The sequence below is a fragment of the Amphiura filiformis genome, chromosome 2 (genome assembly GCF_039555335.1).
Source record: "Amphiura filiformis chromosome 2, Afil_fr2py, whole genome shotgun sequence".
Lineage (NCBI taxonomy): Eukaryota > Metazoa > Echinodermata > Ophiuroidea > Amphilepidida > Amphiuridae > Amphiura > Amphiura filiformis.
This window is the reverse complement of record NC_092629.1, coordinates 81847343-81861496: the sequence shown is the minus strand read 5'-3', so window position 1 is coordinate 81861496 and position 14154 is coordinate 81847343. Positions and strand designations below refer to the sequence as shown.

General features: G+C 39.6%; 1 protein-coding gene across 1 annotated transcript in view; it reads right to left on the bottom strand.

Moving 5' to 3' along the window:
* Positions 1 to 14154, bottom strand: part of LOC140146698 (tetratricopeptide repeat protein 28-like) — a 119150-nt gene that overhangs the window by 9828 nt on the left and 95168 nt on the right. The window contains 8 exon segments of the mRNA XM_072168569.1: positions 219 to 342; positions 482 to 519; positions 521 to 890; positions 1616 to 1806; positions 2628 to 2866; positions 5422 to 5678; positions 7957 to 8263; positions 9716 to 12529. Of these exon segments, the coding sequence (XP_072024670.1) occupies positions 219 to 342; positions 482 to 519; positions 521 to 890; positions 1616 to 1806; positions 2628 to 2866; positions 5422 to 5678; positions 7957 to 8263; positions 9716 to 12529 (4340 nt within the window).

Here is a 14154-nt window from a genome sequence, read left to right as displayed (position 1 = left end):
ATGTGCGAGTGAGCCTACATCTTTGTGAGTGAGTATAACCCTGCTTTAATGAGTTGTTCACATTTTGTTCATTATTTTATTCTTCACTTCTTTCATGTTCAATTTTGCATTTTACAAAATAAAGTTTGGTAATGGACCTACCAAACAAACTTTAAACAAACCAGCATATGAACTTACCAAATGTAGCATATACCTGCTATGACCCTATATGTACTTACCAAATGTAGGAGCACTCTTAGAGCTTCCCTACATCTTGTAGGTGTAGTCAGTAAGTCTCCTAATGCATTACCAAACATTGCACTTTTGTTACTCAGCCTTACATCACAGCCTAATAGCATATACCTGTTAAAAGTCATACAAAATAAATGTGTTAGTGTACAAAAGCATCACCACCAACAAAAAGAACTTGATCATTTATGAAACACAAGTAGTCACTTTATTAATTTATCACAGCACTCAAACAGGCAAAAAAGTTACTTACCCTGCCCAGTTGGATGGATGTACAAATTGCTTATTCTCCCCGAACACTCTGCATCGCCTCGCCAATCGCCACACTAGCTTTAGTCCCTTGTAATAAGGTATTATACAACGTCCTCATAAAAATCTTATTTGATGGTTCTGCAATGGGCCAAAGCGGAACCAACACACTTTGCGCTCCTGCTGCAAGAAACGCCCTTGCTAAGCCAATAACGCTATCAGCAGTGATGCGCCCTCCACGGCTGTCTGTGGAGTATGCGCTTAGAACGACAAGTTTGGCAGTGAGACGGAGATCGAGGACGTCAGCGGCCGTGAGGATGAATTCAGATAAGGGAGGAGTGTCGGGATGTGTTTCTCGGTTGTCTTCTTCATTGTCATTCAGGTCATGGCATTCCATGTTACCATTATTGTCCCTGTGAAGAAAAATGATGTATTTTAACAATAAGTAGAAGCAAAACTGTTTATATCTGCAACAAACAGGAAATTTTGCACATTTGAACGTTTTCCTAACATGTTTCTGAAGACACCCTTTTAGGACGTAACATCGAAACAGTGCCCAAACTATCTGTGCCAAAAAATCACTTGTTCCTCCACCCTCCTCCCCCTTTGATCTTACCAAAAATGCTTGCCCCACCTTTCAGCATGCCAAAAAATCTTTACCCCACCCCCTATAAATTCACCACCCCAGACCCCAGGGGAACACATAATTATTGCACCTTGTAAGTGAATCTGCATTAATTTCCAAAGTTCACTAAGTCTTCATGTCCTGGTATTGAGTTACATTGGTATTGCAGAACTCATCACTCGGTCCAAAAGGTGATTGTCTCATATATAATGGGTCAAAGTGGACTGAGTGAGTTTTGGAAACACTCTTTAATTTATCTCTCGATCACTACCACTGCTAGTATGATACAGGTATAATAGCCCCAAGCCCCTCTCCCAGAACCATGCTCCTGGACAGATGACAAAACCTAACCTAGTTTGTGTTCAGGTGATCCAGGCAAAATCTCTCCAGGAGACAGTATTAAAGCAGACAGTTTCCTATAGACACCGTGACAAAGTGTAGACACTCGGGTGTACTGATATAGCCTCAAACCCCCAGCAAGACCCTTACCCCCAGACAGAAGACAGAACTTACCCAAGTTTGTGTTCAGGTGATCCAGGCATAACCTCTCCAGGTGACAATATTAAAGCAGACAGTTTCCATGACACAAGGGTGGCAAAGTGTAGACACTCAGCTGTACTGATAGCCTTGAGTACCCTCTCTTTGGTTGCTGATTGGCTGGTTAATGCCTTCACACCCATAAGGTCAGCGACAATATGCGCCTCCTGGAATTATTATGCAGAAAATAAGTTTGAGATGCACAGAATGCTTGCTGTTGTTGTTGATTATGTGAGAGGAACAAAGAAACTGGATACAGAGAAGCTCAATTCTCATTGAATTCTAACTCATGTTTTGGGTAAAAGACGATTCAAACCAAATTTGTTCAAGTCATCAACCATTTTACTTACAAATGAGTGCTAACAATGGGTTATTCTATATCCATACACCCCTAGGCTATGAAGGACATGCATCTTAATCTTCCACACATGGAGTGCGAAATTCAAATGGAGTTGCCCATTCAGGTAACCCCATTTGAAATTCACTCTCTCAGTGTGGAACTTGAAGATTAAGACCATTTCTTCCGCAGTATTAGTGTATGAAGCACTTGGTGCTCATGCACTATCAGTGTATTGCACATATCATACACCAGCATGCAAAGTTTAAATAGTACACTGCAAAATAAACCAGAAGTACAGTTTCCACTTCACATAGAAACATGGTCAAGTCTGCATTTTCCCCTGTTCATACTTAGCACAGAAATCTTTTTTGAAGGATTACAGAGCTTTATAAAGCTGGTTACTTCCTCAATGGAGTCTTTACACAACTATGAATATCTTACACACAAGGACACACCCATTTCCCAGTCTATTTCAAAGGATAAGAAGGTTCTTGTCTTGTTTACTCTTTCATAACTTAACTCTCAATTTTGATGTTATTTACCTAGCTATGTTCATATAAAGCATCAATATGTGCAACAAACCAAATTTATCATCAACCATTTTATTAGGACATAAGAGTTCTACAATAATTGGGAGAGAATCCTTACCTGCTCCGCATTAGGCAAATCTCCCCAGCCCCATTTATTTGTGACTGCTTGTGGCATTTTAGGGTTAGCGACCACTAATGCCGGCACCAGACCGCTGTTGGATAGGCTCCGTTTCTCCCAGTATAGATTGGCCGTCAGCGCCTTGAGGGATGGCAGGATGCGCAGGTTGAATCGTTCATGAAGACACTCCGTTGACGAACCGCCTTTGAGGACCGCAAATGGTACTAGGTATAAATCACCTGGAGAAATCAAATGAGACCATGTTTGTGTATGAATAATCAGAAGTAATAATAAGCAACTCTATAAATGTATACTCTGTGATAAAAATTTAAATACAATATAAAGCGTGGTCCGATTTTTCATGTTCTTTTTTCAATCTTAGATTGAGGACTACATTTCCCAATTTTGATATGAGAAGCAAAAACGTGTATATAACAATACCCTATAGGATAGTACATACACATCCAGTGTGGTTACCACAAATCACTATGTTTTTGTTCACAACATTTAAACGAAAAATATCTCGGGTGTTAAATTTCACTGGAATAATGAGAAAAATATGAGTTTTCTTCTAATACCAAAATCTCAATTATAATGCAGAAAAATGAGGGGATGAGGCTGTTGATTGGGTCAAGTATCTTTAAAAGGTAAAACCAGAGAAGATGTAATAAAGAGGAGGTTGATCAAGCTATCCTCAAACAAAATATGTGTGAAACCGCTCACTCAAAGTAAATGATGAATCACCCTATTTAGCTGCTTTACAATAGAATACTACAATAGGGTTTGAACCCGGGATGGGTGTGATACACAAGTTGCAGCTAACTGCTTTTAGGGATACGTCAGTGTGTGCATGTCATCATGCCATACACACCATGCATGCAGACCCTGTAATCTTGTCAGATTTCAGATAAAATATGACTGAAGTTCCATGGCAAATTATAATTTTTGCTACTTGTTGCCACTTTCAGACTCTATTATTTATGATAAAGAATGTTATCAATTATCAGAATATCTTTATTAGGTTGGCAGGAAATGACAGGAAAATACATAAAATAATAAAATAGAAATGATCAACAATCATCACCTCTCTAAAAAAATCCTAAAAATTTCTTCTTTAGAAATTTATATATTTACAAAAAACGGTGGATTTGGGGGGAAATTTTACAGCACTCTATTTCTTTCTTGTATTATCCACATGTGGTATCTCATCCAAGCAGCAGGTCCTTAACACACACGTTTTATACTTTTTAACAAATTATTTTATAGAAACATTGGAAATATTTTCAATTCTGTAGTGAAAATTGGTCAACCATGGGCGGTCACACACATAACATCATAGGATATTTCAAGTGGATGTCTAACTACTTGAGAATAAAGGACTATGAATAGATGCGACAGGATTACCTACGGGATTATCTCAAGGATATAATTCTGTTGACCCTCCTCTTTATTACATCTTCTCTGGTAAAACCAATTCCGATTGAAATTTGTTTATTACTTGCTCAGATTCATGAATAATTAATACAGAACTGTTTGCAATGAAGGCCTTTATTTATTAATAGTCCAGTCAAAGTGGGTTTTGACTCACCACTAATTGCAACAGAATTTTTTTCACTCCTATGAATCTCAGAGACGTCCCCTGAACAGCATACAAAAAGTATACTAAAATATACTTGGTGGAAAGGTAAGGTTTTTGGCGGGAAAAGGTCATACAGGGGTCAAATTTCAATCATTTTAAAAACTATACCAAATTATTCCTCTAGTCATAAGGATTCAGAAAAAATATAGTTTGCCATATCTGTGATGTACGGTTCTTGAGTTATAACCGAAAAGGTCAAAGGTCAAATGTTGGGTTCAACAGAGGTCAAAAAACTAAAAATTGTCTGATTTTAACCAAAATGGTCTCAAATTGTTCGGCTTGCAAAAATAATTCATTTAAAGAATATTTGTACTGTTTAGGTTGTTTAATTACATGCGTATCATCGAAAACTAGGTCGGGTCAATAGAGTTCAATGGTCAATGACCTCTTTTACCCTGCTACCTAGGTAACGAAACATCCAAGATATGGCAAACTATTCTTATTTTGGAGTGTTTTTAAAGGACGAACACATTGAGACCATTTTCAAGGAGATCGAGCATTTTTTTCGAAATTTGACCCACGTGGAGCCCAAAATTTGACCTTTGACCTTTTTGCTTACAACTTGAGAATGGTACATCACAGATATGACAAACTATACTTTTTCTGAATCCTTAAGACTAGAGGAATGCTTTGGTATAGTGTTTAAAAAGATTAAAGCAATTTTGAAATTTGACCCCTGTATGACCTTTTCCCGCCAAAAACTACCTTTCCACCAAGTATATTTTAGTATACTTTTGGTATGATGTTCAGGGCACATCTCTAAAATGTATACATGTGAAAAAAATTCTGTTGCAATTAGTGATGGGTGACACCACTAATTTGTTTAGATTGACTGACCCGATCAAAAGCCTCGTCCCAATTTTTCTTCAGCAAAACTAGAAATATTGGTATCAGAAGAAAGCTCACATTTGTCTCATTATCCCAGTAAAATTCAATGCCTAAGACACTTTGATTAGAAGGTATGAACAAAAACATGCTGCATTCTGTTACCCACAACCGGAAGTGTGTACTGGAGTAATACAACTCAAAATTTGGAAACTTATTGTTTTAATGGTAAGCATGAGGCTGTTTTGTTACATACAGGTTCCTTCCCTTGGAATTCATCTTATCTTATTTTACGACAAACCAATTTATTACTAAATTAAATTGACTAACCTTCTAGGACAAGCACTAAATCTGGCAACACTGAAGATCCCAATCTGTTATGCTGCGGCAACGCATCCTCCATAGGTGCAATCAGGAGATCGTACAACACTCTCAACGGAGGGCGCCCTGACCATGACAACTTGAGTTGCTGCGATTGATTTTTAGAGACCGCACTACTGTTGATATTCATTCCACCACTGAGTTGGCTGATGACGCTAGCAACACTTCTGCCGCTACTGTTGAAGGCGTGATTACGGTTCTTTAATCTAATGAATTATATGAGGAGAGAACATGGAATACAAGAGATAAAATGATGAGAATGTGAAGATGATGTACAACATACCACTTCTTTGGAATTTGACCTTTTCCAGCCAGACCAAAACATGATATACATTGTATTGTTATATACACATACACCAGGAGAGGACAATAATATGTTCTTTCATGTGCAAATAACCAATGTTATACTCTAATGGATTTGTGCATCTATCAGGAACTATCCTTTTGTTATGCTATAACAGCCTTCCAAAATTTGGGTGCTGAAGGTTGAGGTCTACATACATCAGTGTACATCAAACGAGAAACTAGGTTGATTTCCGTGTCAACAAATTACCGATTCTCATTTTTCATTTCATTTCATAACCCAATTTTGTCTTACTTTCAGGAGCTCTTTAATTTGTGAACATTTGTAAAGAGTACATGAGAACCCCCCCAGTTACTCATAAATACCATCTTGAGCCCCCATGAAATTGCTGCTGTAAAGCTCTTGTGATGTGCCCTGAGTAATTTGATTTAATTTAATTATTTAACTTTGTTTACAAGCTGAAAGTATTTCATGAGATGGGAAACACCCTTGTACGTGCAAGACAATGGTGTGGAAAGTCATTTTGGTATTTCCCCAAATTATTGTAAACAAAGTCAGATCTATGTTTGGAACTTGGAAATCCCCAGTTCAGTATATTGCACCATAGTCAGAAAACCCCCCAGGAAGTGATGTAATGTGAAAGGTGAATGTGTATAATTAATATTGGGAAATCCCAAGATTGCAGCAATGTTGTGAAAATGTGATTGAAGTAATGGTTTATTAATAGATGATGGGTTTTTGCATGAGTACTGATATAAAAAGCTGGAGGCTTTTATTGGGACTTTACAGAATGCCGTGGGAGATTGAGATACTGCACATGTGTGTGATGGTCTTTGTGCTTCAAAAAGAAGTACATTTTAACCAGTTTATATAGCCAATAATTGAGCTAATTTTAATACAGCAACGAAGAAGACAGCGAGCACACAAAAGTGCTCTTCCTCATCAAAGGATTAAAAGTTCTTCTGTCAAATTGCTGGAGTTTGCTGGGTTTGTGAAGGCCACGCATCTGTCAAAAAACAGCGGAGCTGTGTTAAAGAAACCTGTTCCCTGGGAAAAGAGTGATTGGTGAAAGAAACACCATTTTTGGAGAAAGCAGCGCAAGGAGATATATTTGTGGAGAAAGCAGCGCAAGGAGATATATTTGTGGAGATAGCAGCGTTAAAGGAGATTGGAGGAAGCATCATCATTTTCGTATGAGGATTTTATACGCAAGGATTTATAAATGCAAGTGTACTATGGACTTCGCTGATTTTCGCAGGACAAGTGAATAAGGATATATTAAATCAGTCGTCCAGAACATTGCAAGAACTCTAGAATCACCAACAAGAAGACCGCTGGTTAAGTACCGATAGAGTAAAACTGATTGTGTGATTTTAGTGTATATTGTTGTTATATGTACCAAGCATACTTTGTTTTCAATTAAAGACTTAGATTATGTTAGCTTAATCAAACAGTGTATTTGTGTTGTGCATTCGTGTGAGTTCGGGTAAAAGGTGATTTTGGCCTTGAGTCAAGTACGACTCGTAACACTCTCCTTCGTGTGTAAGTTCAATGGGACCTTGCATGCATCAGGGCCAATTTTAGGGTGTTTTGAAAAGCATGGTGCATTGTGGTGATAATCTTTATGATAAGGGTGGCGGACACTTTGTGCAAAGTGGACCTTCTTCCCAAAAAGTTGACCCTGTTTGACCAAAAAAACATAAAAAAACGATTTTTTTTAACTTGCTATGCTTGCAAATTGGGATTTTTTAGCAATTTTTAAATACTTTTGCAAATTCCCCATATTGACCCATGTTGCACTAGATAGCAAATCAGTGCACAAAATTGAAATGGGAGAAATGCATTATGGGAAGTGTAAGATATGGGCCTGATAGTGTCTCAGGGAAGATATCTTACACTTCCCATAATGCATTTCTTCAATTTCAATTTTCTGTGCTGATTTGCTATCTGGTGCAACATGGGTCAAGTGACAAAAAGTACCTCAGGGAACAGATCCTATCTGTCAAAATATGTTTATTTCCTGACTATCAACCCAGGTTTAGCCAGTCTATTAAAATAAAAACAAAGATAACCTGTACAAAGTAATGGGAGTATCATATGATGACATGAGCTGATATATCATGTTGCAAAGGATTCTGGGAAGAATAAGATATCTCCTCTGACAGTGTCTACAAACCTACCTCATAAACCCACTCTTCTCTGGATCATGAGATAACTTAGCGTTCAACTCCTCCAAATGCTGCTGCAGCAAATCGTCCGCTTCGCTCTCCGTCTCACTCGTGACGTCACCATTACCACGTATCCACTGCTGTTGGGAGTCGACACCCAGCGCTTCTCTCGCGTGCATGATGTAGTGATCAAGGTGGGTGGAGGTGGACAGGTTTAGCATGGCATTACTGGAGTTGTCTGCGGAGGTGTTGTTGGACTGGTCCCTGGCGTTTTCCTTGTCGATGTCATTCAAGTTACAGTCATTGAATTTAACTATACCTGGAGTGAAGTGTAAAAGATGATGTATACGTTAGACCAGGGGTCCGCAAATAGTGGCGCGCGAGCCACATGTGGCGCGCCGTGCCTTCCCGAGTGGCGCGCGGCGCCGTTTAGATTTGAAAAAAAATCAAACCCGTTGATTAAACTTTGCAGGAATATCTCCAATATTCTATATTTCAACATTAAACAATTCGATCCCCATGTTATCCTTGTAAAGACAGGCTAAAATAGTACAAAATGTTGCACCAAATGGCATCATTTGCATCTCAAATTTAAAAAAAATCAATAGCTTCAGGGGGGGGGGGCACCCCCTCTTACTCTCCCCGGCAACTTCGCAGCATTGAGTGGCGCTTTGCAGTTTTCTTTTCTTTCATGTGGCGCTTCAACAAATCTATTTGAGGAAGCCTGCATTAGACGTTAGCCTGGACGTTGATCCACAAGCCCCAACACACTTTACAGGTTGTTGCTGACCACTACGGACCCACATCATTCCATAAACCATTTAACAACATCACAGGTACCTTGCAGCTTTCAAGAGCACACACCCTAGACATTCCTTAAATGACCATCGCAACCAAGATCAGCTCCCCGAGTTTCGTACAGGTTACAACGGGACAATTAGCAGTAAGTTCCTTGTCCCAGGGAATTTCAAGCTAACTCATTTTTACACGAGAGCATACTAACCACCACCAGGGTTTGAACAAGCAACCTATCGCACCATAGTTGAACGCCTTATATATTGAGCTAACTTGACTGTGTTAAGCAATTTAACCTGTTTTTTTTTTTTCTGCACCTGCATAAGTGGATTTTGGGGCATAACAAAATGCCCTTATTATTATTCATAACAATTATTCAAATAATATCATGCAATTAAAATTTGTTCTAGGGCTAAAGGGGATTAAGCTTAAAGGAAGGTGACCTGATGAATTTGGAAAATGGAATTCTTTAAAATTGACATAGAGCATAAAATGTTGTCCCTTTCAAGTATTAATGTTACTGACAGCGTGATCTCATGATAATATAGTCTACAGTGTTTTTTATTAATGATATTCATGTAATAAATTGATACCAAATAAGAAATTAGAGGTTCCATATCGGTGTATTTCTGAAGATATCACCAAAAACTGATGAATTAGTCTAGAACATGGTATACCACAGTTAAGATTAATTCAACAGTTTTTTGATGATTTCTTCAGAAATATACCGATAATGCCTAATTTCAATATGTTAATGAGAAAAATATGAGCTTTCACCTGATACCAAAATCTGCATTTTGATGGGGTAAAGTGGGGGATGAGGCTGCCAATCAGGTTACCCACTTTTAAGAATTCTTCTAAGATTTAAAAGCTCTATTTTGATTGGTTATTCAGATGATTACAACATGTAACCAATAACAGGCACTGTTCGAAAGACAACAATGCCCATGTGGTTAAAGTATCACCAAAGACTTACCTTGCTCTGAATTGATGAGCCAACTATACAGATGACCAGCCGCAATGGAGTAATACAACACAGTAGCTTTCTGGCGTCCCACAAGGTCCAATATCTGGTCCACACTCATCAACACTGTATCCATCACATCTACTGAGTTCATCTCAGCAGCTTGTCTCTCAAGAAGCAAGTCCACAAAGGCTCTTGTCCTTGCCCGTTCGGCTACAGCTAGAGCTTCATCCGATCGCCCCATAGCAACCAGAACTCTTTGCAAAGCTTGATATGAGGCCGATTGTGATTCCAGCAACGACAGGTTATAGTCATTGCTCGTTTGCGTCTCGCGTCGAATGTTCTCAAATATATCTGCAGCTTGGTACAGCTGCTGTTGTGCATCGTCCAAGCTCCCATTTGACCACATAGCGAGACCGAGTCGATGGCGTATCTTGGCTTCATCCTCTTTCCGACCCAACTGATCAGCAATTTGAAGTCCTTGCCTTAGATACGCAACAGACTGCGAGTAGTTACCAAGCGCATGATGGATACGCCCTAAACTACTGTACGCAAGAGCTTTTGCAACTCTGTCATTAACCTGTGCTGCTATGCTCAAATGTTGTTCTTGATACATAATAGCTTTTTGATAGTTACCAAGCAACTCGTTTGTGACTCCTAAATTTCCAAACGCTCTACCTTGAGATGCGAGGTTTCCAGTTTCTTCTGCAAGGTCTAAATCTAACTGATGAAATTCTAGCGCTTTCTCATGTTCACCCATCTCGCGATAGACACCGCCTAACCCACAAGCTGCATCTGCTTGCATTGTTTTATTGTTCATTTCACGTGCTATTGATAACTGGTGCTCCAAACATGATATTGCTTGTTCATAATTACCCATAAGGCTGTGCAAACAGCCTAGCTCACCATACGCCGATGCCCTCGTGGTTGAATTTTCCGTTTCATGTGCAACCACAAGTCGTTTCTCAAAACAAAATAACGCTTGCTGTAGATTTCCCATCGCACGATGTACGTTCCCCAAACCGCGATACGCTCTATCCTGTTCATTTGAACTATTCATCTTCTGCGCAATCAACAAATACTGCTCAAAATTACGCACCGCTTCGTCAAAATCGCCAAGTGCTTCGTAACACTCAGCCATGTTACCAAAAGCACGCCCTCTATCATTCAACACATTATTGCCAAATCCTTGCTCTAAAGTTGCAAGTTGTTCTTCGAAATACCCTAAAGCATCTTCGAACAGATTCATGTTCATTTTGGAGATGCCTAAATTTCCGGAAGCCTGCGCTTGTTGAGTGCTATCTTGAAGTTCGGTGGCTCTCTTCAGCTGCTCTTCGTAACATTTGATAGCGTCCATAAACTTTCCTAACGATGTGTGAACTGCTCCTAAGTTACTATGAGCCTTGCACTCTCCCTTTGAGTCATTCAACTCTTCGCACAATTGTAGTTCTTGTGTATGATACGCCAACGCTTTATCAAACTGTTTGATTTTGCGACTAGCTGCACCGAGGGCGCCATACGCACTGGCTTCCAGTGTTTTATTATTGACCTGTTTGGCAAGCCGAAGTTGATGTTCGTAAAGTTTGATGGCACTGTCGGTGTCCTTTTTCGCCATGTAGATATCACCCAGATTCCCTAAGGCACGGAATTTACCGGGGGCGTTTTTCACATGGTGGGCTATCGTAAGGAAGCACTTTTGACATTCTTCTGCTTTTGGGAAGTTCCCTAGCGCCCTATAGGCGAGACCCAGATTACAAAATGCTCTCCCCATGTTGACCTTATCCTTCTGCTCTTTGGCTAATCCTAAATCCCTCTCGTAAAAATGGACGGCTTCTTTGAGATTTCCGAGAGAGTAGTGAGCGTACCCTAAATTGTGGTACGCCTTTCCAAGTCCCCTATTGTCATTGACTTCCTTTGATAATGCAAGGAATTGCTGATAAAATGGAAGCGCTTGTGTGAATTCACCACGTGAGCAGTGGTAATTTCCTAAATTTAGTAAGGCACGTGCTTCGCTGGCGGAGTCTTTCAGCTCACGCGCAATTCCAATGTGAGCTTGATAGTGTTCTTGCGCTTTGTCTTGCATATTCATCGCCTGATACGCCACCGCAAGATTTCCATGGGTGCAGGCTTCCGATGATCTATCGTTGACCTCTCGCGATATTGTCAACTCTTGCTTGTGGTATTTCACGGCTTGCTCCGGCTGCCCTAAAGCGCTGTGAGCATTACCTATATTACCATATGCTCTGCCCATTCCGCCACGGTCGCTGATGTCCGACGCGATCGTCAGGTGCGCTTTGTGTAGTTTCAGTGCAGAATCATACTGTCCCAACTGTTGGCATATGATACCTAAATTTGAGCACGCTCGCCCTTCCATGATCTTATCTTTGGTACTAAGTGCAATATTCAACTGTTGTTCGTGGCATTGCTTAGCCTTGTCTAATTCACCCATGCACCTGGCTGCGTGGCCTAATCCGGCAAACGCTCTACCTTCTACTGTCCGATCACCAACATCTTTAGCTATGTTCAGTACATGATTATGGAAGAAACTGGCCTTATCAAAATCTCGCTTGTAATGATAAGCACTACCAAGATTACTATATGCTCTGGCTTCCTCGTTGCGATTCTCCAACTGCTTGGCAATGTTTAGATGCTGCTTATGACTCTCGAGAGCATTTTGAAAGTCTCCTAGTGCAAGATAAACAGCGCCAACATTGCCCACTTCTCTGGCTTCAAAGTGTTTATCGGCGAGTTGTTTGGCCAGTAAGACACACTGCCGGTGGCTTGCGAGGGCGTTTGGATAATCACCAATTGCTGAATACACATGACCTGCAAAGAATGAAAGGGAAAGAGACAAAATTTCAATCTCAAGTGACAAAGATTCTGCATTTGATGTTTTATTGGATGTAAAAGATCAAGAATTATCAATACTAATGTGCTTTTTTTTAAATGATATATTTTCATGTTGAGTTTGACATTATGACTTTATAGATCTGTTGTTGTTTTAGAGACTGTCAGCTACTACGCCTGGGGGTCACTCACATGTAGCCTTTTTCAGGCTCTCCAGCAGTTCCTTAAGACCCGCATTTGATCATGCTCCAGTTCTTTGAACCTCAAACTCTGACAATTGTAGCTCTTTCGCTCAAATTTGGAAAAATTTGGAATTTTTTAGCTCCACAAGCTATAATTTGGCCAAATTTCAGTTCACTTAGACCCCCAAAAATGCTGAAATTTCAGTTCATCAAGCCTGTATTTTGCCTGAAAATCAGTTCTTATACATGTAGTTCCCAAAGTACGCAGCTCCGCGCCGCATACCCCTACCAAAATTTAAGTTGAGTGCCCCCTGGGCTATGCCCTTATAAGTGCCATTAAGTTGTTTGGACCTACAAAAGTTGATCTGCCAAATGGTTATTTTGTGAGTCAGCAGTAGTTGTGATGGGGAAGGGTGGGAGAAAATAATTTCTATAAATGAAATCTTAATTAAAGATTAGGATTTGAAGCTTCGGCAAGTCATTAAAATCACGTAAGTTGCAAAAGGCAGCTTAACCTTTGTTGTACTATAGGATCAAAAATCGTTACATAAAAGAGGGATTTCAAAATTGTTCAGACAAAAACTTATGTCCCCCCCTTTATCCCAAGAACAATTTGGCATTCTCCCTTGCCTGACAGGGGGTGTAGATTTCAAATGGAGTCACACATTCAGATGTGCCACTGTGACATTCACGCTCCCGGTGCTTTGACAGGGGGTGTATGGATTTCAACTGGAATAGCCCAAATTTGTTTCACAGATAGAGAACATTAAGCTTTTGTCAATTTATTTCTCACATTTACTTCAAAATATCAGGCATCTCTTTTTTTCTCAAAACTTACATATTAGAAATTATGTGAGTTGCCACCTTTTACCTAAAAACAAATTTGATGCTCTCTGCTGAAAAGCTAACTTTCCTTAATTCCCATCCTCCCTACGTATCATAAAGTGACCAGTCCCTAACTAAATGCTAACATTACAACCTGTTTCTCGCACAAATTTGATAACATCTTTCACCCTGTCGCACAAATCTCACAGTGCTTACAGGCTTGACAACATAATCCACGTCTACTCGCTTATATTCTCAATTGAAACACATTTGGAAGGATTTTCATCTCTTGAATTATGGATAAGTTGCCGACATCGTTTATCCCTTGTGATGCTTATGGCTTTCATGCATATTTCATGCTTTCATTTAAGTAAATTCCCATTTAATGTTAATAAACCATAAGGTTTATATATTGGCATAGAAACTTATGAATTATGCGATAACTTGCATCTTATGTTTCAGAGTTAATGTTTGGGGTTTTTTCCTTCCAGATCAAATCATAGATAGTGAGGGGTCCTTCATTATCTATGATCAAATTCAACCTGCATTTGTTTGCCCCCATTAAAGGGGCATTTCTTGTTCCACAACTTGACATCC